The 27,219-nt window shown below is 43.8% G+C and overlaps 1 protein-coding gene across 2 annotated transcripts; it reads right to left on the bottom strand.

The window, feature by feature from the left end:
• Positions 1-222: 222 nt before the first annotated feature.
• SEPHS1 (selenophosphate synthetase 1) lies at positions 223-27,219 on the bottom strand. Of its 2 annotated transcripts, none has more exons than XM_006066032.4 (9): positions 26,946-27,219; positions 23,951-24,220; positions 17,926-18,029; positions 15,796-15,903; positions 14,971-15,125; positions 13,053-13,143; positions 11,044-11,143; positions 4,516-4,728; positions 223-2,100 (listed from the first exon to the last, which is right to left on the bottom strand). In XM_006066032.4, exons 2-9 carry the CDS (start codon positions 24,141-24,143, stop codon positions 1,886-1,888), a joined length of 1,179 nt encoding a protein of 392 aa, XP_006066094.1. In that variant the 5' UTR covers positions 24,144-24,220; positions 26,946-27,219; the 3' UTR covers positions 223-1,885. The 2 variants fall into 2 exon arrangements, with proteins under 2 accessions (XP_006066094.1, XP_006066095.1); XM_006066033.4 differs by lacking the exon at positions 26,946-27,219 and adding an exon at positions 26,116-26,511.

Below are 27,219 nucleotides of genomic sequence, written 5' to 3'. Positions count from 1 at the left end.
CCTCCTCATTTACATGGACCTCTAAACACCCAGCATTTCCTCTTTATAAAACATGAATATTCACGATCATTTCCTCAGAGCATCATTCGATTAGCTCACTTTCTCAACAGACCTGCCACCAAGGAAACCATCAGCATTCAAGACACGATCAACTCTGAAAGTAGTTCAGATTTAGCCATCACACCAAACCTTAAAGGGAAAAAAAAAAAGCTCAACAGTATGTTCATCTCACTCAGAGGTTTCCAACACATTTTATTTTGCTGACCACCAATTTGCAGCTTCTAAGGACCAACACGGTTATCAGTCCCTACCCAATGTCCAGTTAATTTCAGTTCTGCTGCAGCCCCTTGGTCCTACACACTGAAGTTAATGGCTTGAGTTCCAGTAACATGTGCAAAGAGGCTGCGCTTTGGCTCCTGAAGGAGGACGAGTCCAAGGTAGAGCCTCTTCCAGGGCTTTGCTCCCGCGTGGTGGTTTCCTCTGACAAGAAGTTGAGCCATTCTCGACTTTGGTGCCTGTAGGCAGGAAGCGCTCAGATGCGGGCGGTGGGACATGCGGGGACAGTGTGACACGTGAGGAGAGGAGCCTCTCCTACTGGGTCAGTAGGTGAAAATAAAAGGAAGCCTCTGTTTTTAAGGAACACGGATAAACACCTTTTTAGATCACCTATTTGTTCTAGAACTACAAAATTTAATTCAAGAAAATATAGGTCCCGTGAAAGACTTGAAAGTTTTATAAAACTAAAATCTAGTTTTCCCCCAATAAATTGTATTTTAGCCAAAACCCTCTTGATGCTTCTAAAATAATACTAAACGGGGCATCTGATTATACAAGAGCAATAAAAAAAAATTAAATATTTATTTGAATAACAAGTTGAAGTTCAAGCTGCATGGTTGGCCAATGCAGGTTTCCACACAGATCACAGGAAGCGTGCATGGAAAAGTACTGGCGCAAGGGACAAAATAATGCTAAGAATCAGGCTAAACAGCTGGATTTTAGGGAAACAAAAGGTCTGAAATCACTATACAAAATATAAAATGTATTAAACACGACTATCCACAGAACAGTCTTTATTATTGATTATATTTAAAAATTATTTGTGTAGTTAATTATATGCTGACTTGTAAATGAATATTATACATGAACCCCCTTTCAGAGGCAAATCCTTGCTGTGCTATTGAACATCTAATTACATTGCAAAAAGTGTCCTTTTTTGCTATCAATAAAGAAAACAGTTAATGATACTACTGCAAGTATTAGGAAGGCTACAAAAAAAAGAAAGAACATTTCTTTTTTGTCTTCAAAGTGCTTTCCATGCAGTTAAGCACTTGCCTGGTTTAGCTGAATGCACCCTTGGGTCAAAGAGATGCTCTTGAATTAGAAGACTAGAAGGATTCATGCAACCCTCTTGCTACTGGGACACCATTGTGTCACTCCCTCACCAATCCTGTCTTTCCAGAATACCATTTCAGACACTTCAAAAAGGATCGGGCGGATAATGATAAATACACATAAAATGAAAAGACACAAACTGCTATACACTACGACAGGTAATGTCTGTGCTACGTGAAAGCACCTTTAAAAAGAGCCTACTCGGCGAGAGATAAGTGTCTAAAGATTCAAAATGAATCAACAGTATTGGATAACAATATAATTCTCAACTCAGAAGCTGCCTCAAGATTAGGTGCATCTTCAGTTAATGTAACGGGAAAAAAAGGCAATGGATTTTATTTGATTAATTGCATCCACTCACAAATCGACCTAAGGTCACCAGATGTGTAGACACAATGAGATTTTTCGTTGTTGTTTATAGTCTTTAATTGAAATGATGATAAAGGAAATAGAGCTATTTAAAAACAAAACCACACAGCTGCCTTGGCCTAGATTACGAGGTGGCACCGGGTGTGGGGTTCACATTCTGGGTGGCCACCTGCGGTGCGACCTCAATAATCCGGGGCTTGTCTATGATCCTGGCTGTGCGGTTACCCTTCTCCACGATCCCAATAATCCATGCTTGGTGGCCTTCACCATACTTGGGGGACTTGATCTCTGCACAGAATCGAGCTGCTTGCTCACGCGGTAGACAGATCAGGAGGCCGCCTGGCAAAAGGGAAAGGGAGAAAAAAGGAGCACCGTTAGCGGCGATGCTGTCGTCTCCCCAGAAGAGAGGTCTGCACTGCCTGCGGCTATTCCGCAGACCGCGCTGTGGAGTCGCTGACTGATTCCTCGCTCAACTACTATATTTCAAAACACACACAACAACAAACTTTTAAGTCATGAAAACACCCTCCTTGTGAATCATCTGATGCTGTGTAGGAGCGAAGTGTCTGAGACGCAGCAACGTATGTGGTGCCAATCTTTCCCAGGCAATGCTTGAAAGGATTAACAAAAGAGAACCTTTCATTTTCAATCTGATTCTCTACATGGAGTCCTCAGTTTATCAAAAAAGGCTTTTCATTTTTTTTTTTTTTATTTAAAAACTAAGGCCAAATAGGAAAAGGAGTACGTCAAGGGTGTATACTGTCACCCTGCTTATTTAACTTATATGCAGAGTACATCATGAGAAACTCTGGGCTGGAAGAACCACAAGCTGGAATCAAGATTGCCGGGAGAAATATCAATAACCTCAGATATGCAGATGACACCACCCTTATGGCAGAAAGTGAAGAGGAATTAAAAAGCCTCTTGATGAAAGTGAAAGTGGAGAGTGAAAAAGTTGGCTTAAAGCTCAACATTCAGAAAACGAAGATCATGTGGCATCTGGTCCCATCACTTCATGGGAAATAGATGGGGAAACAGTGGAAACAGTGTTAGACTTTATTTTTGGGGGCTCCAAAATCACTGCAGATGGTGACTGCAGCCATGAAATTAAAAGACGCTTACTCCTTGGAAGGAAAGTTATGACCAACCTAGACAGCATATTCAAAAGCAGAGACATTACTTTGCCAACTAAGGTCCGTCTAGTCAAGGCTATGGTTTTTCCAGTGGTAATGTATGGATGTGAGAGTTGGACCGTGAAGAAGGCTGAGTGTCGAAGAATTGATGTTTTTGAACTGTGGTGCTAGAGAAGACTCTTGAGAGTCCCTTGGACTGCAAGGAGATCCAACCAGTCCATTCTGAAGGAGATCAGCCCTGGGATTTCTTTGGAAGGACTGATGCTAAAGCTGAAACTCCAGTACTTTGGCCACCTCATGCAAAGAGTTGACTCACTGGAAAAGACTCTGATGCTGGGAGGGATTGGGGGCAGGAGGAGAAGGGGATGACAGAGGATGAGATGGCTGGATGGCATCACTGACTCGATGGACATGAGTCTCAGTGAACTCTGGGAGTTGGTGATGGACAGGAAGGCCTGGCATGCTGCGATTCATGGGGTCGCAAAGAGTGGGACACGACTGAGCGACTGAACTGAACTGAACTGAAGGCCATAAAAGTGTGTGTGCCTCAAAGTATCTAGGTTCTGTCACGGGCTCTGTCATTAACTTCAAAATAGAAAAATACAAAATATGTGAAAATAAATCTTCATTGGTACCCGAGTAGCTAGGCCAGAATAATTTAATGTATTTGTAAGTAGAAGAAACACAATGGGAAAAAAATATATATGACCTTTTACAAAAAATGAGACACTTCTCATTTTTTAATAGAGACAAACTATATTAGTTGGTAATATTCATTAGTTTATTCACACTGATTCTACACCTGCCAGGCAGCAGGTGCTGCTCTACCAACAGTTCAGCTACCCTCTTGTAGCATACTTCGAGAAAGTGGATTTCGTGATTTTGAGGTCAGGAAGTGGCAGGGTCCTCTCTATGGCTGAGAGGCCCACCTGAGACGACCCCCACCATCCCCATCCCCAGGGCTGGTGCATGGGTGGGGCTTCGTGGTCTTAGCTTCTAGGGGTCAGAATTTCTTATGACCACCAGGCCAACCTCAGACTGACTACCTAGGGGTTCAGTCTAGGCATGGGTACCAGATGTTTCAACTCTTTTACCAGGACAGGGAAACAGTTCCTGAGTTATAGAGGAAGTATAACAGAAGTAAGAGAGACTAGGGGGAGGAAGGTGGGGGGGGTGGGGGATAGAACTGAAAGGATGAAACAGAGTCCAGGTAAAGAAAAAAAAAAGGGGGGGGGACAAAAAGAAATATGGTAATTTGGAGATATCATATACTATTTCATTCTTAAAACACTAATTTTAGACTTTTTCAAGGAAAAAATACAGCCTCGTCAGTGTAACCTATGGATACATTAGCTATTTCTTGAGTTTCCAATGGAAACTAGGGGATGACCTATTTTCCCCTTCTTCCCATCCCATCACCAAACACTGGACTGAAAACAACGCTGCTCATCACAGGAAGGATGGCATGAAGACACTGTGGCAGACGGCAGCAGGCTGAAGATGCTCCCAGCCAAGACCTCACACCTTGGGGCCCTGCTGCTGGACCTGGCTTCCTCCTCCTCAGGGAGGTCCCACTGGCCTCACTAGCATTAACCCCTGACCCGGGCCAGGGCCCTGGTACCTGATGTCTCTGGGCAGGTCCCGTGCATGAGCCCAAACATGTTTCCGCAGGCCTTGCTCACAGCTGCCATCTTGGCCAGGACGGGAAGGTTGTGAATCACAAAGGACACCTCGTTCCTCTGCTGTTTGGCCAGGTTCTGTGCGTGGCCCAGAATCCCGAAGCCTGTGATGTCGGTAGCCGCATGGGCGTTGAATGTGTGCATGAGTCCTGCCGCTGCCGGAGGACAGAGAAGCCTTTGTCATCTGGTGTCATGAACAGAGACTCCTAGAAAACACCCCTCCTCAACTCAAAATCTTACGATGCTTTGGTCTCAAAACTGCTAATTCATCAGGAAGATGGCATACAGGAATGATGAAAGCTGGATTTTAAAGATCAGTAAAACCTGGAGTGAAATTCTGAAAGTTGGTTTTGTAGTTCATTTTGAATCACTCAGAACAGCAGCTTCAACCAACAGTAAAGCCCTAGTAAACCAAAATATCTGTAGGGAGGAAATGCTACCTCAATGAAAGATAAATCTGTCATACTCTCCTAAAATCAAAGAACAAGACCTTTTAAGACTGTCTGATCTAAATTCAAGGTACATTCCTGGTATCTGAAAGGTTAATCTTTTATTTTTTAATTAAAAAAATTAGTACATTTTTTAGAATAGTCTTAGGTTTACAGAAAATTTAGCAGAAAGTTGCCATACTGTCCCTACCCCCCAGCCATCTCTCCTACAGTAACAGCCAGCATCAGTGTGCTGCCTTGACAGGTCAGGACTCATACGTTACTGTTAACTCCAGTTCACAGTTTACACTGGGGTTCACTCTTGATGTCTATGCATGCAGCAGATGTATGAGCTCGTGTATCCAGTCATTAGAGTATCATAGAGTATTTTCACTTCCTTGGAAATGCCAAGTTCCACCTTTTCACCCACTCCTCCAACCCTTGATCTTTCAACTTTCTCCATCATTTTGCCTTTTCCACAAGGTCAGAGTTGGAATTATACAGAATTTGATCTTTTTGGATTGATATCTTTCACTCAGTAATGTGTTCTTAAGGCTCCTCCATGTCGTGATAATTCTCTTCAGCACCGAGCAATATTCCACTGTTTAGATGGACACAGTTTATTTATATATTTACCAACTACTGAAGGACTTTAATATTTATATTAATTTATATAAATATAAATTTATATATTTACCAACTACTTCCAAGTTTTGGCAATTTTGAATAAACCTACGACAAACATCCATGTGCAGGCTTTTGGGTGGATAGAAGCTTTCAATTCATTTGAGCAAATACCAAGGCACACAATTGCTAGATCATATTAGCAGATTTAGTTTTGTATGAAACTGCCAAACTATCTTCCAAAGCAGCTGTACCATTTTGCATTCCCATCAGCAATGGGTTGTCCACACCCTCGCCAGCATTTGGTATTGACTTTAGCTATTCTAGTAGATGTGCAATTCCCTAATGACATATGATGTGGAGCATCTTTTCATATAATTATTTGCCATCAGTATATCTTCTTTGGTGAGGTGTCTGCTCAGCTCTCTCCACCCACCCCCCCCCCCCCCAACCGTTTTTTAATTGGGTTTTCTTATTGTTGGGTCTCAAGAGTTCTTTGCCAATTCTGGATACCAGTCCTCTGTCACATGTGTTTTGTAAAGATTTTCTTCCAGTCTGTGGCTTGTCTTTTCATCCTCAGTCTCTTCTATAGACAAGTTTTTTATATTAAATAAGTCCAACTTGTCCATTTTTTTTTAATGGATTTGTGCTTCTGGTGTTATCTCAGTAGCTATTATCAAACCCAAGATCACCCAAGTTTTCTCCTATGTCATCTTCTAGGAGTTTAGCATGTTTGCATTTAGGTCTACAATCCATTTTGAGTTTATTTTTATGATGGGTTTAAGATCTGTGTCCAGATTCATTTTTTACCTATGGATGTCTAATTTTTCAAGAACCATTTATTTAAAAGATTTATCCTTTGCTCCTTTGTCAAAAATCAGTTTAACTATACTTATTCAGGCCCATTTCTCAGCTTTCTATTGTATTCCACTGATCTCTCTTTTTTAACCAACAACATACTATCTTGATGTCTGCAGTTTTATATGAAGTCTTGAAGTCAGGAGGTGTCAGTCCTCCAACCTCAACACTGTGTTGGCTGTTCTGGGTCCACTGCTTTTCCATGTAAACTTCAGAATCAGTTTGCTGATACTCACAAAATAACTTGCTAGAACTGCAGTTGGGATTGCATTATACCTATAGTTGGGAAGAACTAACATCTTGACAATACTGAGTTCTATCCACGTGCACGGAATACCTCCATTTATTTACATCTTTAATTTGTTTCATCAGTTTTATAGTTTTCCTCATACAGAACTTGGACATGTTTTTAGAGTCGCACCTATGTATTTCATTTTGAGGATGGGGAGAGTAACTGAATTTCTAATTTTTAAAAACTAAGTGTCTTTCTCATGAAATGAAATATGCCGTATGTTTACAGAAGTGTTCTGGGGTAAATGCTTTCTCTTTTTTTGGCTACACTAGGTCTTCGTTGCTGTGCTCGGGCTTCTCACTGCAGTGGCTTCTCGTTGCAGAGCACAGACTGTAGGGCGTGTGGGCTTCAGTATTTGTGGCATGCAGGCTTACTTGCTCCATGGCATGAAGAATCTTCCAGGACTGGGGACTGAACCTGTGTCCCCTGCATTGGCAGGCAAATTCTTATCCACTATACCACTAGCAAAGACCTGCTTTTTGATATACATTTTCTCTCTTTGGGCTTCCCTGGTGGCTCAGAAAGTAAAGAATCCACCTACAATGCAGGAGACCTGGGTTCGATCCCTGGGTCAGAAAGATCCCCTGGAGAAGGGAATGGCTACCCACTCCAGTATTCTTGGCTGGGAAATCCCACAGACAGAGGAGTGTGGCGGGAGGCAGTCCACGGGGTCCCAAAGAGTTGGACATAACTTAGTGACTAAGCACAAGTTCATCAAATCTCTCGTTTATCTTTCCTTAGACCAGAATCTTTTACTTAGGTATATCCTCAACAACACACGCTGAGAGGAGAATTGACCCCATTCTGGTTCATAGTGCTAGCTAAGCAACAGGCCATCCTATTCACATACCTACACCTGGCACAGTGGGGCAGTCAAGGACATTTAGCAAAGCCATAACCTCCACTTCAGCTCTTCCCAACGCCGTCCTAGACAAGCTCTGAGTACCAGAGCGGACAGGAGGACACACTGAATCCTAAAGTCAGTAAGTGTGTGTCAGGCGCTCAGTCGTGTCCGACTCTGTGACCCTGTGGACTGTAGCCTGCCAGGCTCCTCTATATCCACGGAATTCTCCAGCAAGAATGCTGGAGTGGGTAGCCATTCCCTTCTCCCTCCTGACCCAGGGATCGAACCCAGGTGTCTTGCATTGCAGGCAGATTCTTTACCACCTGAGCCACTAGGGAAAAGGGATTCTACTTTTAAGGTATTGGTCACCACTTCTCTTATATAGGGAATGACTGTTGCTAATTTTTATTATAAAAATTTCAGTGAAACACAAAAGCAGAGAGAGGAGCACACCACCATGAATTCCCACATACCTAACAATACCCAGCCTCAAGTGTTACCACCAGTCTGCTGGGGTCTCATCTTTTCCTGCCTGCTTGCTGGGGGATGTGAGAGGTGATATGGAAACTTTGAAGCCAACCCCAGTCATGTCCCTTAGCTATCAGTATTTCTATGTGTGCCTCTAAAAGATAAAAAAACTTGTAACAGCCACAATATCATTATCATACCAACAAAATGAACACTACATTTGATTGCTCTCTCTGAAACGTCACAACAGTTCCCTCTCAGTGTCATTTATTTGTGGAGACTGAGCCACTTTTTCCTACAACATCTCCACCATTCTGGATTTGGGGATCTTCTCCGATGCGAGCATGTTCTACCATCTTCCCTATTTCCTGTACTGGTGTTTAGGACCGAGGCTCGAAGAGACTCAGGTTCTTTTTTTCTGGCAAGAATCCTTCATGGGGAATGGGGGGAGTAATATCATCAACACGAAACTTTCACCAAAAGCTTCTAGCAGCCACTGATGTTTTTTTGTGTTGAGGTTCATTTAATCAAGGGACAGCAAAAATGGCAACTCTGTAATTCAACCATTCTTCCTGTGTTTATATGATTTCGATAAATTTTTTAGAAAATTCGGTTTCCCTGAAAATCACTCTATACAAGACAGGTAAAATAAAAGGATGACCACTTTTATTTTAGAACAAGTTGGTGACCCAGGTGACCAAAAAGTTTTAATTATCATTTGTTTAGATACTTGATATGGTCACTCTGGTCTTTGATATTCAAACTGTACCCTCCACCCCCATGAAGTGGGAGCCCCCTGAAGTTGTGGGGATGTGACACCACACTTCCAGGCACAGGAAATCAAGCTTATCTTCTGTACTTCCTGCCCCAGAGCTGGAACCTGCCATTTCCCCAGGGAGTCCTGGTACTTTTTAGTGGAAAACAGTAACTTTCCGACCAGGGGCAATAAGACTTCACCCTTCACTGCTTCTAGGTCTTTTCAACAGGTTCAGAAATAAACATTTTCAGAGAAAAAAAATAATTCTGAGTTCACACTGATAATTCAAAATTAAAGATGATAGTTTTTAATTAATTTAAAACTGTCTTATTTCTCTTACTTAGATCATCTTACTTCTCTCTAAAAGTCTTTGTTCCTAATTACATTCACTTATTTATCTCAATATACAACATTCTCACAAACACAAACCCACTGACAACAATGAAATATTTTTGTGGATTTTTGTCTTAAGGATGTACACAGAAAATACCAGGCTCAAAGAGATCTGAAATAATTCTTCTTCATGTCATTTTGCCACTAGCTTAGACGTACGTTGGACAAGCTTAAAAAATTTGGTTTGGATTCATAAAATATGCTCTTTTCATTTAATTTTTAAGTATAGAAAACTACATAAAACATTTGTTTCCAAGTTGAACTTATGAAACAAAGCATGTTCAGAGGGTCTGCTTCCTCCCTGTTCTCTTGTATATGTAATAATTGTTGTTAATGACTTATTTTTCCAGTTTCTTTTTGAAAGTATAAAATACACATTATTACTTCGTATTTATTTATGAACACACAAAACGTAGCATACTACATATATGCTCTGTCCTTCGCCTTTTTCACTGGCCATATCCTACAGATAGCTTCCTGGTAATAAAGCTCTCTCATTCCTTTTTCTAGGGAATAGAATTCCACTGTGCATGGAGACTAGACAATCCCAGTCAGTCACCCAGGGATGGACCTTTAGAGTGCACCCTTCTTTTGCGTGTTGTACACATGTTATTTCATATTTTGGCCACTGTAGCTTTGGGATAGACTCACGGAAGTGGGAATTCTGGGTCAAAATAAACGTACACTTAATTTTGCTGCATACGACCAAAGTGTTCTGCCATATCCCTATCAAGAATGTCTAAAACTTAAGGATAGAGGACTCTTGAGTGCACAAATATAAGTAAACTAATAATCTATATAAGTAAAACTAAATCCATTACAAATCACTTTCTAAGTGTTAAACTACTTAATTTGAAGGACAAAAAAAAAAAAAACTTCTTAAACATGGCACAGTAAAAGAAGTAGGAATGAAAAACCTTTAAGTGATGAGAATATCAGAGAACAAAGAAATAATTACAATTCAACTTAATTTGGAATAAAGCTAAAGACATACTCTTGGAATGCAGGAAAAAAAAATTACAGAAAAATTTTATCTCAAAATAAATTGTTCAAAAGTAGGCAAAAGGCAAATTAGTTACAGCATATTGTTTTGATAGAACATCTAGCCATTAAAAATCATGTGTATTAGAATATATAATATGGAAAAAAGAATTTAGTAATATTAAGAATAAAAGCAAATTCCAGGGACTTTCCTGGTGGTCCAGTGGGTAAGACTATGCAATTCCACTACAGGGGGCATGGGTTCAGTCCCTCCCTGGGTGGGGAACTAAGATCTGGCATGCCGCTCCATGACCTGCTCCCACCAAATTCCAAATACAAGTAAAATGTATGCTAACCATTAGTTTACAACATCAACAATAAGATAAAAGTAAACTACCAACCAACCAAACATGGATAAAAATCTTAGAAAAATACATAAAAGTATTAACAGAACTTATTTTGGGGTGGTGGGACTATGAACAATGTTTTTCTTTTACTTTTGATATTTTCTAAAAACTTTCCTATAATAAGCATATGATTTTTTTTCCTCTAAAGCAAATCACATTTACCCTGTGCTTATGTCAAGAACACGCAACGTGTCTGGATTCCCACCAGGGCTCTATGCACTAACAGAAGGGGTTGTGCAGTCACTGGCCAAACCTGGCTGATGGCCAGCTCCTCCAGCTAAGATTTTTTTTTAAAAAAACAATGTTAAAAGAGTCATGAGGGGAAAAAAAATCAGTGCAACTGAGACTGTGGCCCACAAAGCCTGAAAGAGCTCCCTTCCTGCCTCTCAGAAAGCTTGCTGATCCAGCCCAGCCGTACCTGTCCTGTTGAGCCTAGCCATGTTCATCATCGCCTCCTGGTACGCCAGCTCCACATCCTCCTGGGTGACCACTAGCTTGATTTTATTCCACTTCTCAGGCTGATGACAGGAACACAGATGAGGGAGCCAAGAGAAAAAATGTGATCAATCTTTGTTTCTAACCACTGAAACAGCCTGTTTTTTCCTTAGTCATCTTGAGGAGTTTTACTTATCTAATTCTGCACACAAAATTAAGTTTTCTAACTCCCCACTCCCCCAACCCCCATTATTATTATTTTAGGTGTCCGCTAGACGTTATTATCACGGCATCTTCTCTGCTCTCAGCTGCACCTCTGTAGTCCAACACTGCAGTTTACTGGAAACGTGAAACCAGGATAGTTGTGAATGTCCTTAGGTTCTCCTCTTCATCTCCCCTTGTAAGCTGATGGCTCACAATTTTCATGTTTTCGTGTTAACTGTGTTAATATTCTTACTGACTCTCCCTGAATTCTGAGAGCAAATGAATGGGACAAATGAATGGGAAAGAACTTCAACTTAGCATTGGCTCCAATGACGTTGAGAGTGAGCACACAGCACATCCTCTGAAACGCCACTGTCTTCCCTCTTCTTCCCAAGTCTGATAGTCAAAGAGCCTAGCGTCACGATGCTGGGTTCACGACATACAGTCATGGTACATTAATGGCCAGCATTCATGAATTCACTCATTTTTAGCAACACTCAATAATCTACCGCCCAATGGAAATCTATTTCTGTGTACCTCCCTTATTCCCTGTCCCTCAGCTCTCCCCAAGAGGTAACAACAATTCTGAATTTTATACTTGTCATTTTCCCGCCTTTTGAAAAGCAGTATCCTCATACATACAGACGCCCAAACAATACTCTTTGGTTGCTTCCGACCTTTATGAAAGGGTATCACTCTGTTACTTAGTCTTCGAAACTTGCTTTTTTCCAGTTCTGAGCACCTTTAAGAAATTGGTAAAAAGCAAAGTCCTGTGGTCTGATTGACAAGTGATCATACTAGATGGGAAATGTCCCCATCATTGCTGAATAAGAAGGGAAAAATATCTAAAGAATACGCCTCCTTAGAGATTCTCTCTGCTGTGTGTCAAATTAAGATCTATCCGATTGATGAGTAACATAAAATTACTCTTTTTCAATTGTTTCTCAGGACTAGTGGTTTCAGATGTCAATTGCAGAAATTGAAAGCACTGCGATATGTGAGAATATACCACAGTCATTCATTTTTGAGTTGCTACAGCAATGAAGAAAGTCTTAAAGGAAGAATGATTGATCATACTGCAGTAGAAAGTGACTCAGGATAAGTATCTTTATATTCTAGATGCTTTCTCCATAAGATGATTATTTATCAAAAGGTTCTTAAAAAAAAAAAAAAAAAAGGTTCTGATTCACTAATTAGCTTAAAAAGATAAAACATGCAACCAGAAATGACCAAAAAACTCATGACTAAAATAATTTAAATTGTCAATAAGCCTGGCCTTATTTATACCTCAAATATCAAACTTAGCACACATTCTCTTATGTATTAATTTTCAGTGATAAGATACAGCCAGCTTAGTAACTAATGAACAGATAAACTCAACTGTTTCCTATATTCTCTTTATGGAGTACTCTGAACTTTAAGCACTTGATACATGAAACTTGGATTTAATAAAAGAATAGGGACAACTCCCAGGATTTCTGTAAGGTCTAGATTGACACTATACTCTCTGGTACTACAACTAGAAGAGTGCATTAAAAAAAATTTTTTTTTTAACTATGTATGAATTTATTTGCCTGGCCAGGTCTTAGTTGTAGTACATGAGATCTTTAGTTGCAGCATGCAGCATCTCTAGTTGGGGCATGTGGGATCAGGTTCCCTGACCAGGGATCGAACCCAGGGCCCCCTACACTGGGAGCATGGAGTCTTAGCAATGGGACCACCAGGGGAGTCCTCAAGAGCTCATCTGAGAAGACACACTGCTGACACCGGAAGGTGAAGGTCACTTACAATATCCAGCCACTGGTGCACAGCCACGGCCACTTGCGTCCCCAAAGGTTTTGTCAGGACAAGCACGTCACCCGGCACTGCATTATCCGGCCTGAAGAAGAGAACACTGGCAGTTTCTCATCAAATTAACCAAGGAGATAAGCTCACCATCGGTCAAACAAAAGAAAGAAAAGGCTAGGAAAACCACATGTGTGTTTGCAGTCACTTACTCATATTTAAGCCAACTTCTGCCATGTATTGACAGGAGAGCTTTACCATTTACTACTGGGGCGACTGATGAACAAAACAAAGCATTCAATGAAAAGTGGAGAGGCCACGACTTCAACACTCAGGACAATGACTTCCTAGTTTCCCAAAAAGGCAAACTGCTTAGACTTCAAAGACATCATCAGGCCCTGATTCAGTCATGCTCTGTACTTTTCAACACAGATCCACCAGGGTTCTGGGGCAACAAGACTTCTGAAACAAACACTGTTCTTTCTTTTTTACAATCACTTATATAGCAGAGATGCGGGTGGGCTTTCTCAGGCTGCTCCATTATGGGTCTAATGTTTTGGTAATTCTACCATCAGTGCGTCAAATTCACAGTTATGACCAGTAAGTTTCCTTGGTACCCAGGGTCCCTGGTTAGGCCCTGTCTTAAAGACAGAAGGCAAATACCAAAAAAAAAAGGCACCCCTAAAAACACAAAGACTGCGCCCCCGAACAAAACTCCTGTCTCATTAAGTACCCTCATGACTAGCACTCATGTCTTTCTTGTCCTGGTTCAAGGAACTGTCCACACAGTCGTCTGGTCCCCCAACAGTGGACAACAATCATCCACGTGGGTTAAAAACCTGCAGGCACACCCTTTCACGCTTCTGGAATTGTGAAACACATGGACCCGGCACCCGCTCACAAAACTCACTCCACAAATGGAGCTTCTGATTCCTTCAGAGAACAGGGCAAGGTGGTTTTCTTAATAAGATTTTAATAATTTTCTTAATTAGGTTTTCTCAAACACGAAAAGTGACAACTTGTGTTAAGAGAGAAACTTCTCCAAAGACCTGGCAATGGCCTGAAGGCACATGAAAAGATGCTCTTAGCATTAGCCATCAGGGAGATGCAAATCAAAACCCACTGAGGTATCATCTCACACCCACTAAGACAGCTATTATCAAAAACAACAGTAAAGAAGCGGGTGATGCTGCTATAAAAATACATGTGCCAGCTTTCGGTGTGGGCATACATTCCAGTTCCCAGGCGCAGATATCTAAGAATTACTGGGTCATGTGGTGACTACTGAACCTGAGGAACAAAACCAGCCGCACCATTTCACATTCCCCACAGCCATGGACAAGGTCTGCGGTGTCACCACATCCTCACCAAGACTTGTTTACTGTCTTTTTTGATACCTATGTCCACACAGGAAACTTGCACAAAACGTTCACAGCAGCATCACTCACAACAGGTGGAAATAACCCAGAGGCCTGTGGCCTATGAATGGATGAACACACTGTGGTCTGTCCATACAATGGAGTGTTTGTTATTCAGCCATACACAGGATTGAAGTACCCAACACACGTGCAACATGGGGAACCCTGAAAACAGGCTAGGTGAAAGAAGCCGGACATAAAACATCACTTGTTGCATGGTTCCATTTATATGAAATGTCCAAAACAGGCAAATCCATGAGACCGGAAGTAGATTTGTGGATTTTAAGGAATGGGCGAGGAGGGAGTTAGTAGTAGCTGCTATGAATACGAGGTTTCTTTTTCAGGAGATGAAAATGTTCTGGAATTGGACAGTGGTGATGGTTATGTAAGTCTATGAATACTAAAAACCAATAACTGTATACTTTAAAAAACTGAATTTTATGTTATGTGAAATTTTGGGAAGCGAACCAGGCCAGGTGACATGAAACAAAAAAACGACTTACATGATAAACTCGTTGGGCTGGCAGACAGTCGTAGCCACACCTCCTAAAACAATCCAGGGGTTTAGCACTGTTTGGCCGCCCGTTACAGACGTTCCTGCCTCCTCTGCTGCATCTTTAAAACCCTGTATAATTAGGGGCATCACTTTATCCCTTTCCTAGGGTTTAAAAGGAAAATTAAAAGTCACATCATTCAGCTGAAAACCTGGAAAAGAGAGTCTATACACTTACAGCTATGAAAAGATCATAAACCAGAAAAGATCATAAAACCAGAGTTTCCAGAAGAGGAAGGGAGTAACAGAAAGAGCTCACTTTTGTTACAGAGTGAGTAACAGCTCACTCTGTAGCCCTTTTATCACAAGTTGGAAGAGGCTGCAGGTTACAATGTGAATGGAGCTTGGACAACAGAAGTGAACTCTGGAAATGGGCTGGGTGTTCAGGGCTGCCTGCATCTGAATGGGCTCTCTACATGGTCCTCAACCACCCAAGACCAGCTCACGTGCACCCCCACGTCTGCCCCAGAAGGCTGTGTCCAAGCAGAGGCCCAAGAGCACCTTGTGGGGGCAGACAAGAGCCTACTGAACGCTCAATTCTTATGCACAGGGCGAACTATGGCAGGGCGTGGGGATGAAACCAATTACCTGTCAAAAATAATCTAAACAGGAATTCACCTCTGAGTCAAAGAACAGGTCAGGCAGGGAGGCCACAGATGCTCCAGGTGAGCAGTGGGACACCCCGACCCCACCACTGTCTATGTCACCATCCAGTGACCAAAGGGAAGGGTGACGGCCTTGGTGCCACAGCCTGGGCTGGAAGGCTCCTACTCACCCTGTCAGTCATTTTATTACTGACTCCAAGGAGCATCAGCATGTTGTCACACTCCGTGACCCCCATGGCGTAGAGGTCACTGAGGACGTTGGCACAGGCTATCCTGCCCTGGAAGAGAAGGGAGATGTGAGTGGGGACCCCAGGGGACTTTCCGGGGCAGGCACAGAGAGCTGAGCTGCCCAGAGGCACCCGGGAGGGGACTTTCCAGGATGTGGGCCTCAGCAGCTGTGCTTCACACACTCGCTGCCTTTCCTCCACCACAGAACCAAGCTCAGACATTCCTGCCACCAGCTCTCCTCCATGCAGCATGGAGCATTTCCATGTTCTTCACCATTCTAAAACATCAGGAGAAAGCTGCCATTTATTTAGGTGCAGAACCCAGAGCAGGGAGATGGTGGAGAGAAGTGGGCATGAAGCAGATGGTTGCAGAGGAGCCAGAGTGGAAATGCTGGGGAACAAACATCTTAAAGAAAATGTGCAAACGGTCACTTACCCTGAACAGATTCTTAAAAAGGGCCAACTTTTATTGGTTACAGAGAAGATGGGTTTTATGTACTCAGAGAAATTTTTGGACTGCTTTCCAAAGTTGTATGAGATAAACAGGAAAATCATCTTGGTTAAAAAAAAAAAAAATAGAAGAAATGAACAACACCTAGCCCTGAAACCAGATTGTTTTCTAAGAAAAAGGGAGGCAATTCCTAGTAAACTATATAGTTTTATTGAGGAACTTTGAACTAGTACTCAATAGAAAGGTGGAAAATAAAATAGAAAATAATTTCTAGTTATTTTAATAATTATTAATAATATTAATAATTATTTATAAAAAACAAAAGATTTTCTACTGCCGAAGCAGATTGAAAAAGGTTTTTAAAGTTGCCTTTCTCTAAATAGCAAAGGAGAAAATGACAAACTTTTCTTTTGACATAAGAGTAATCAAACTGCAAGTTACTATATCACTTCCAGTGGCCATTTCATTGCTGGTTTATCGTTATGTTGTCTTACAACTTCCAGGCAGGCTGGCAGGGAGCTGGATCGCCTCCTGTGACTCACTCACGAGGCAACAGGGGCAGTGTGGTTGGCATGCTGGGAGGTGCCAACCACAGGCCAGGCTGCAGAGGTGTGCTGCCCCCTCTGTGCTAGGCTCTCAGGTCCTTCCGTGAGATGCTGGGAGAATGCATTCTGGTTCCAGCCACCTGGGCCCCCAGTCAGATAGGACTGACTAACTATGGCATGTTAGTCATAACATGCCATAGCGCATGACTTCTGGATGATGGTGACTCCTGTCTTTGCAGGCATCGGGACGGACACCCGTGGCGTGCATGGGAGCACTGCTTTAGAGGAGAGACAGCTGGCTATGTGGGTAGGAGACAGGTTTCTGGGAGCCCATGTGTTTCTTGTTCACCTGAGTGGTGAACACTCCATCCTCGCTTGTTCCCAGTGCCCTTGGCACCAGGAGGGGCCTTTGGCACTTTCCTACGGATAAGATGTTCCCAATCTCTTCATTGGCTCCTCCCAGCTGCCAGGGTGCAAGGAAGGGTCCAGCTGGGTAGATGGAGGGGCTGCTGGCAGCAACCCCACAATGAGCAGGTGGGGGATCTGAGCGGAGCGTGATCAGCAGGGAGACCCACGGGTTACCCTATGGAATACAGACATGGTGAGAGGCGTGACCAGAATTAGGATCAATGGTTAAGTTCATTGTGATGAGATGCTAAGCTCAATTTCTGGACAGAGACATGCAGGATCTGTCCTATTACAGAGGATAGTGAAACACAGGAAAAGTGGAGTTTACAAATGTCAAAGAAAAACATGGACAATGAAACAAAAGGAGAAAACTAGAAACACATCATTCCATAGACAGACTGAACAGGTGCTTTGGCAGAAAGACGTGCGTAGGTACGAGAGCAGCAGGGGACACCCCACATCCGCCCTGCCTGCCTCACGCATGGTACCAAGTGTGAGCAAGGGAGCAATCAAGTCAGACCCTCAATGGCAGAGTCATGGTGGGAGGAATAACAGTCTGTACAGAACAAAAACAAAAACACACACACACACACGTACAAAACCCAGCCACCACTCCAAACCCAATGAGCAAGCAATTCCAGATGTAAAAGTACATAGGGTCAAACTCACCATCATGTAAGGGTCATCAACGATGGGATAAATGTAATCTGTGGTTTGAACCAAGGAAAGGCCGCCATGCCTCAGAGGAATGACACAGGTGTCCATCCCGATGCCTGCAAAGAGGGAGTCACCATCATCCAGAAGTCAACAGGAGAGTGGGGTCATTTTGTACCTTCAGTGCTCTGACAGGAGGGGTTTTGCACAGGACTCTTATGGAACACTGCTCACTGCCAACAAAGCAATGTGTTTCCTATCAAGAAGTGTAACCGAAATAAATGTGAAACAAAACCAGCTTAAGATAGCAAACAAGAAGACAATTTGTTAGTTGTGAAGACTCAACTTCAACATGGTACAATTTTGAGACTCTAATGATGCCTTGAAGAGAAATTTTCCTTTCTTTTACTGTTATCATGTGATTGGCACCACGGAGAATTTCCGTAAAGATGAGAACAGCACAGAAGGAACTTGGGTTGTCTTCTCCATAGTTAGCCAAGAGTACATCTTTGGGTATCATTCTGTTTTTCCAACAGAAAATCTGTAAAATATTTTACACATATAAAATGCTAATCCACATTTTAGTAAAAAATGACGGAAAAAGGACAAAGCTAGAACAAGTATTCATCGACTCTAATCAAGCACGCACATGAGCACTGTGGTGCCCACGGGATCTTACACTTGATGGCTATTTAGAAATAATTCCCCTTTTCCTGAGATTGGTTTAGAAACAGTCAAGACTAGTTACTGTAGGTCATATTTCTTAAAAAAAAAAAAAATCACTTGCAATGCAAACACTACGTGCTTTCCCAACACATCTATCAAGGGGACACCCCCCGGCCCTTAGGAAGCATTTCGACTTTGCAACACAATGGGCAAAGGACAAATCAGGAGGAAGTACAAAAGGAGGCAGGTAGATTCAGCCAGAATCCCAAACGAAACAAGAATAAATCCCACCCAAATCCCACAGAGACGACCACCTGTGAGCTTTCACAATTGCCCCCGCAGACAGGCTGAGTCCCAGGGGCAGTCTGTCAAGGTCTGATCCATTATTACTAATACAGAAATAAAATCAAGTTTAGTAAAACATCACTCTGTGATGGCAGGCTGATTTTTTTATTACCACACTAGATGGCAAAGCAGAAACTCTTGGTGGAAGATCCAGTTAGGGAATAGAAGGTTTTGTTTCAGAATGGCAAGCCTTACAAATTTGTGACCATGGAATACTCCTTACCAGCGATCAGAAAGTGTGCAACAGTTCATCTCATTCGGTGCATGTGCACAAAAATGCCCACTAATGATACTCTGCAGCACTCAAGTGGAAACAGGGCAAGAACCACAATTAAACTCACATGATTCTCCTGAAACCGATCATTCCAACAACTGGGTATTCCAAATACATTACTATTCACTTTGGAAAAGAGGGAAGGTTCCCTTTTAGGTTTCCATATAAACTACAGGTCTATAGAAAGAGACACTAAAAAAGAGTTGCTGAAAGTTAGCTTTAAATATTTCCCAACATGGGAATCTTAAACTTGAATTCAATCTTGATTTGTAGAGCAGTTAATTTCTCTCTATCCAGCATCAGAGAGTGTGACCATGACTCCTGAGCACACTCCTGGGGCTGACAAGAAGCTCCCATCACCCACATATCCTCTCTCCACGAGGACACCACTGCATGCTTAGGAGGGTCTAGCGCTGTCCACATGGGAACTGCCAGCCACACATGGTAAGATATGGCAATTTCCGAGTGACACGCGCTGCCAAGTGTAAAACACACATTCAGTTTTAAACACTTGGACCTGAGAAAAATCTCAGCTAGCATCTCGTTAGCAATGTTTTATATTAATTATGCATCCAAATGACATTTTTATATATAAAGTTAAAATATAGTAGAATTAAATTCACCTGAACTGGACATGGAACAACAGACTGGTTCCAAATAGGAAAAGGAGTACGTCAAGGCTGTATATTGTCACCCTGCTTATTTAACTTATATGCAGAGTACATCATGAGAAACTCTGGGCTGGAAGAACCACAAGCTGGAATCAAGATTGCCAGGAGAAATATCAATAACCTCAGATATGCAGATGACACCACCCTTATGGCAGAAAGTGAAGAGGAATTAAAAAGCCTCTTGATGAAAGTGAAAGCGGAGAGTGAAAAAGTTGGCTTAAAGCTCAACATTCAGAAAACTAAGATCACGGCATCTGGTCCCATCACTTTATGGGAAATAGATGGGGAAACAGTGGAAACAGTGTCAGACTTTATTTTTTTGGGCTCCAAAATCACTGCAGATGGTGACTGCAGCCATGAAATTAAAAGACGTTTACTCCTTGGAAGAAAAGTTATGACCAACCTAGATAGTTTATTGAAAAACAGAGATATTACTTTACCAACAAAGGTCCATCTAGTCAAGGCTATGGTTTTTCCAGTGGTCATGTATGGATGTGAGAGTTGGACTGTGAAGAAAGCTGAGCGCCAAAGAATTGATGCTTTTGAACTGTGGTGTTGGAGAAGACTCTTGAGAGTCCCTTGGACTGCAAGATCAACCAGTCCATCCTAAAGGAGATCAGTCCTAGGTATTCACTGGAGGGACTGATGCTGAAGCTGAAGCTGAAACTCCAATACTTTGGCCACCTAATTCAAAAAGCTGACTCATTGGAAAAAACCCTGATGCTGGGAGGGATTGGGGGTAGGAGGAGAAGGGGACGACAGAGGATGAGATGGCTGGATGGCATCACTGGCTCAATGGACGTGAGTCTGGGTGAACTCCGGGAGTTGGTGATGGACAGGGAGGCCTGGCGTGCTGTGATTCATAGGGTCGCAAAGAATCAGACATGCCTGAGCGACTGAATTAAACTGATAGATTTTTTAAAACTATTTATTTACTTATATGACCGTGCTGGGTGGTCTTAACTTTAGCATCAGGATCTTCTGTCGCAGAATGTGAATGCTTAGTTGTGGCATGTGGGATCTAATTCCTCAATCAGGTATCGAACCCAGGCCGCCTGCATTAGGAGCAAGAAGTTTTAGCTACTGGACCACCAGGGAAGTCCCCGATTCTTTTTTTTTTTTAATGGAACTACCTGTAGTAGAAAAATTTAAATGACACAGCGGGCTCATCTCATCTTTCTTTGGGACAGCACTAGTCTGTAGTGAGTGGTTTACAAATCCCCTATCAAATTTCAAGAAAAGAAGACAGAGAGGGTGAGCCTAGGATAGGCCATGGGATTTGAAAAGGAGTATATCAAGTATGAGAGAGCAGGACAGAGGCACAGCATAGGTGGAAATAAAGGAAGATGCCAGAGTGGAGGAAGCCTCAAATACAGAGCAGGGTGTGCTTAATCAGTGGCTGAAGGGGAATTCTAGAAGGTTTCAGCAAGACTGAAGCCATCCAGCAAAAAAATTAAAAATAAATTAAAAAAAATAACCTAAATCATCAAACTACCTCCATAGCCAGCAGCCGTCAACATGTGACAAAGCTCATGCATCAGCAACAGATGTACCAAGTGGTTTTTTTTTTTTAAGAATTTTGAAAAAATTATTTATTTGGCTGAGCTGGGTCTTAGTTGCCATATATGGGATCTAGTTCCCTGCTGCTACTGCTGCTAAGTTGCTTCAGTCGTGTCCGACTCTGTGCGACCCCATAGATGGCAGCCCAACAGGCTCCCCCATCCCTGAGATTCTCCAGGCAAGAACACTGGAGTGGGTTGCCATTTCCTTCTCCAATGCATGAAAGTGAAAAGTGAAAGTGAAGTCGCTCAGTCGTGTCTGACTCTTAGCGACCCCATGGACTGCAGCCTACCAGGCTCCTCCGTCCATGGGATTTGGCAAGAGTACTGGAGTGGGTTGCCATTGCCTTCTCCCTGAGCAGGGATCAAACCTGGGCAGAGTCTTAGCCACTGGACCACCATGGAAGTCCCACATGTACCAACTTCCAATACATACTTATCATTAACAGTTCGTCAGATACAATAAACATGTATCTTTAACAACTGTTATGGCTTATCCTTAGAATGCCGAAAATACGACACTTTTAGAAAAAATTTAAAAACACGTCAACAGACTTATGTGTATACATACATACCTTATACGTAAAAACATGTATGTATTATGTATGTGGGTGCAGATATGGTGCACATACATACACAGATAATTTCTGGTACTCAGAACAGTTGCAAACTACAGGTATTATTAGCCGATATTACAGATGGGGAAACTGAGGCTCAGGAGGGTTAAGAAGAGTGTACAGAGTAACACTTATTATCTCTTTCTCCTGGCCTGTTCCCTTGCTGTCACTGCTGAGTTGCAGCTGATGCAGCTTCTTTCCCCACAAACATGTCTGGACTGAAAAATCAGATGACAAGCAGTATGGTGAGCAGAGGAATGGAAAAATGTGGATTTCAAGTTCTGACCCCCACCAAATGACAGGAAACAGGCTACCCAGCTTTCCTGAGCACCACAGGGCTGCTGGAAGGACCAACTGCCTGAGTGCTCAATAAGTCAACGAGGGCAGTTACAGAGGGGAATTACTGCTTTATCCATAAAGTTGCTGCTGTTGTTTTTATTTAATTATTTATTTGGTTGTGTTGGGTCTTAACTGCGGCACTCAGAATCTTCACTGCATCACGTAGCATCTTTTGCTGCGGTGCATGGACTCCAGAGCTCATGGGCTTCAGTACCTGCGGCACACGGGCTCGAGAGTGCGCCAGCTCAGTAACTGTAGGCTGCAGGCTTAGTTGATCCGAAGCATGTGGAATCTTAGTTCGCCCACCAGGGACCGAACCTTTGTCTCCTGCATTGCAAGGGGGATTCTTAACCACTGGACCATCAGAGAAGTCCCATCCATGAGGTTTTTACTGCATTTGTTGGTGCCCAAAGTTATCTAACGATTTTCTCAGTGTATTCTCATTCCTTGACAAGTAAGCTGACATCCACTCCACCTCATTCACATGTTATTTTTCCACACTGAGACATTAGATAGATGAAGACGGTTTTCTTTTTCTATAATTTATTTGGCTACACCGGGTCTTAGTTGTGGCATATGGGATCTAGTTCCCTGACCAGGGACTGAACACGGACTCCTTGCATTGGAAGCTCGACGTCTTAGCCAAGGATCCCCAAGGAATTCCCAAGGGCAGTTTTCTAACTGAGCTCCTAGGAGCCCTTACAGGCCCTGAGAGTGCAGGAAGTGAGTTTTCCTCTCTCCCACCAAAAGCAACTCTGCTTTATACAATCAGGAAAGAAAGGAGTACCCTGGGTTCAAAACCAATGTTATGAGACAGTGTGATCATATATAGGCAAAAAGAAAGGCAATTAAAACCTTATGCAGGAAAACTAATCAAGTCACACACTGTAACTACAAAACATCCACAAGCTCCTAAAATATACAACTAACACTCAAAAGGCAAAGTGATCACAAGTCTTGCATCACATACTGAACAAAGCACACACAGAAGCTAACAGACATCCCAGCAGCTGAGACTTTCTTTCTGAGCTCAATGTTTAGGGAAGGGTAAATCACTAAGAACATCAGGAACTGGATCAAGGAAACACAGCTCTCAAGTCCAGATGTCAAGCTGGGGTCAAGTATAGACCCAGTCCAGTGTTCCCGCCTTCTATGTTTGGAGCACTTTTCTTCTCCCTCCTCCCATGGGAACTTTTCTAGTGATGCCTATTGCAGAGGAGCCCTGAGTTCCCCCCAACCCAGTCACTGTTCTCCCAGTCCTGTACAAGGATGCAGAACCACTATCTTTTCTAATCTGATTGAATAAAAAATACCTTTACTATTAACAGTTGTCTCAATCATATACTTTAAAGTTTAAAAATGGTTACAGCACATTCCTTGATGCTTTTCAAGTAGTTCCTCCAAATAAGTTATAAGGTAAGTTACCATTGCTTTGCTCTGAATCCTTCTTGCAGAATTTTTTTTTTTTTAAAGGGACATGGGAAAAGAGAACTCCAGTTTTTGACTCACTAACAATGCATCCAAGATGCTCTACTTGGGAAATATGAAAGAAAACAGTGGTTCACATACCAAGTCTTGGCATAACTGCTCCAAGAAACTGCTCATCTTCTTGGAAGTGGTTCTCCTGTAAGGACTCCAGCAATTTCTGCAGGACATCTTGGGGCACTTTGCAGCCAGTGCCCTTCAGTTCAGTGAATCTGGTTAACCGGAAACTCTTGTCCAATTCATAACTTTCCGGGTTAAAGGACTCCCGTGCAGACATGGTTCTTGGGCCCACACACCTCACGGCCGGGCTCCTCCCCTCCCTCTCCTACGCAGCTGGTTTCTTTATAGATCCACCTGGGTAGCACCAAAACACAAAGACACCATTGAGTTCTCACCAGTACTTGTCAAGAATCAAGTGAATATATGACAGTGAAAAGTAAACATGAAATGGGCTGAAATCACCAAGACCATAGGAAAATAGCCATCTGGGGCCAGAATGGTTTGACACAGTGATGTATAAGCCAGGTAAGTCTTAAAAAGTGACTGTACCTTTAGAGACACATTCTGCGTCTGTGTTGTTATAATTGTGGCTGCGAGGGGCAGCCAAGAAGACAGAACTATGGGCCAGCTGGCTTACAGGACACAGTGCCATCTTGAGCAAAAAGTCCCAAACGTTCTTCTAGCTGGTGGCATTACAGGAAAACGAGTCACTTCACCTATCAACCAGGAAGTACTATGGTTTAGAAATGAGATGCCCTGGCTAACGTGACTTTTCAGGAAGACCTTTTGCTATCTAAAAGAAAAATAAAATACCTAACAGGCATTTTTGGTGAAATGGAAGTTGATGGATATGCATTTGATGAAATTCTTTATGATACTAAATTCGATTTTAGAAAAATAGATTTTGATTCTAAGTCAGAAGTACACAAAATCATCCAAAACTAATAGGAAGCCTGTCTAAAGAACACAATTTGAAACCTGGAATGGCTGTTTTAACACAGCAAGGTTCATTTTCTACAACAGAGCAGTGGAAAGTTAGTTCTCTGATGTTTTAATTCAGTGCTATTTCCTAGAAAGCAAATGCTGCCCAACTAACTAGTAAACACACATCATTGACAAAGTATACTACTCCTCCTTAGTGTTTCATTGCAGATCTATAGTGATAAACTGTACTAAATCACTAGCATTTATAGTTCGGGTTACCTCTGGAGGTTTCTGGAACAAATCTTTCTAAGTTTGAAGCCTTGGGGCTAAATGAAAACCTTTCCTGCGCTCCCGGGGTTTATAAACTTCCAGATTGATGCTTTATTGGGCACAGAATAACAGACACCCCAAGTTTTAAGGTCAGTTTCCCCTATAAAATTCATGTTTAAGAACATAATTCCCATTTATAGAGTTTTCGATCCCTTGGGAAGCACATCACTCATTTAAAATAAATCTCACAAAGCCTGAGTTCAGGCAGTCATCCAAACTGTCTTTACAAAACCATGTTTGGGGTGAGCAATGATTTTGGTTTGCAACCTACAACTGTAAAGGAGTGAACCTTCCGACAGTCCAAGAAAACACTTGTGCAAAAGGAGGGCGCGAGGCTAATCAAGTTACAGACATGGGAATTCTGAAGCCATTTTACAGCTGGGAAAGTCCAAGAGCACTTTGACTTGGAAGGGTTTGCAACAAAAACAACAGTCCTTTCCTCACCAAATGCCTCGCACTTAACACCGCCTCACTCCTACCAGGGGCAGAAAAAAATCCAACTCACGAGGCATCCAGTTATTTTCCTACCTCCAATCCCTATCCAAAAATAAAGGCGGGGAGGGGAATCTGGAATTCAGGAGACTAGCTTCCTTTTAAATCTTCCAAGATTTTTAACGGCAAAAAGTTTAAAACACCTTAAGCCCAGAAGGCACTCAGGAGTTTCAAAATTCCAAATAGAATGAGGGACGTAGATCACACAAATCTCAATCCAAAAAAAAAAATCTTACTTTTTTTGGAGATGGGGGGGGCCTGCAGAAAGGTGAAATTAATGGCGGGGCGGGGGGTGGGTTGCATAATATGCAGTCCACTAGAACCCCAAAGCCGCCTGTTTACACCTTTAAAAAACAATGACATGAATATTTAAAGCAACGGTTAACCCTTTCTTTCCCAGCCACGTTTTAATTTTTTCAAACGAGGGCGCCAAGCGGGCCGCAGAGCCGGGGGAGCGCGGTGAGTGGGGGCGGGAAAGAGGGCAGCCCCAGCCCGGTACCTACCTCCCCCAAGGTCCCCAAGCCCCGGAAACAAACAACGGGGAGGACGCGGCGACTTGGGCGCAAGGGGCGCGTGCCCAGCGGGAAGCACACGTCGGGGCGGCGGAGGGCAGCGCTCGGGTACACCTTAAATCCCTGGCTGCCGCCTCTAAAGGCCACCCGGGCCCAGATTCTTTGTGCGGCGCGGCCAGGAGGAGGCGGAGCGGGGCAGCCGACGAGGCCATGCCCGCCCAACCGCTCTCTGTCCCGGCGGCAGCGGGAACCGCGCGGCCCAGGCCGCGGGGAGGGCGCGAGGCCCGCACGGTCCCACTAGCCGCGATGGGTCTTCGAGTTCGCGGGCCGGCCAGGCCGGGGCGCCAGGCGTCAGGAGGCGCCCGCGGGGCCGAAGAGAGGGCGCGCGCGGGCGGGGGGGAGGCGGGGAGGGCCTGAAGGCGCCGCGCCCCGGGGACCGGGCTGGGCTCTCTCACCGCGCGCGCGGGCCGCCGCCGCACAAAAAATGTCGGCGGGCGAAAAAATTAACCCCTGCGTCGCCGCCGCCGCCCTCCCCCTCCACTCCTCCCCCGCCCTCTCCTCCCTCCCTCCTTCCCCGGCCCCGCGCGGCGGCCGCGGCGCCGGCGGCCGCGGCGGCGCGGGCGGTGCTTCTTTTTTAAAGCGGCCCCACCAAGCCCTGGCTCGGCCCCTCTCCAGGCAGCGCTGCAGAGCGCCGGTCGTGCACGGCTCCCGGCGCGCCCGGGCGGCCCGCGGGGGGATCCGCACGGCCGCCCTGGGCCTGCGGACAAATATTCCCCTTTAAGCCTGGTGTCTCGCCCCCCCTCCCCGAGCCAGGCGCTTACCGGTTCGCTTTGCGCCCTCCGCCTCCTCCCGCGAACGGGACTCCGCCGCTCCCACAATGCACCGGGCGCGGCCGGGCTCCCTTAAGCGTCGCCTGAATAAAAAGGCCTCTCCCGGCGGCGGCGCGGAGGGCGGGAGGGCCCCGGGCCGCGCCTGGGCGCCGCGGGGGCTCGGCCTGGCTCGGCGGGCCCCTGCCGGGAACCAGGGCCGCCGCGCTCCGCCGTGCGCCGCGCGCTAGGGGCCTTTAAGGGCCGGCTCCCTCCCTTTAAGAGGCGG

This window comes from Bubalus bubalis, chromosome 14 (assembly GCF_019923935.1).
Source record: "Bubalus bubalis isolate 160015118507 breed Murrah chromosome 14, NDDB_SH_1, whole genome shotgun sequence".
In the NCBI taxonomy this organism is placed as follows: Eukaryota; Metazoa; Chordata; class Mammalia; order Artiodactyla; family Bovidae; genus Bubalus; species Bubalus bubalis.
The sequence above is the reverse complement of the archived record's forward strand: the minus strand, read 5'-3'. Positions and strand labels throughout refer to the sequence as shown.

What these genes read in the sequence shown, in the direction of transcription:
- SEPHS1 (XM_006066032.4), bottom strand. Translation starts at nt 24,143, where the DNA reads ATGTCTGCACGGGAGTCCTTTAACCCGGAAAGTTATGAATTGGACAAG. An exon ending in TTGATGACCCTTACATGATG is followed by an intron (nt 15,904 to 17,925) that starts GTGAGTTTGACC and finishes CTTCTCTTCCAG; the next exon opens with GGCAGGATAGCCTGTGCCAA. An exon ending in CAGCCCAACGAGTTTATCAT is followed by an intron (nt 13,144 to 14,970) that starts GTAAGTCGTTTT and finishes TCTCTTCTTCAG; the next exon opens with GCCGGATAATGCAGTGCCGG.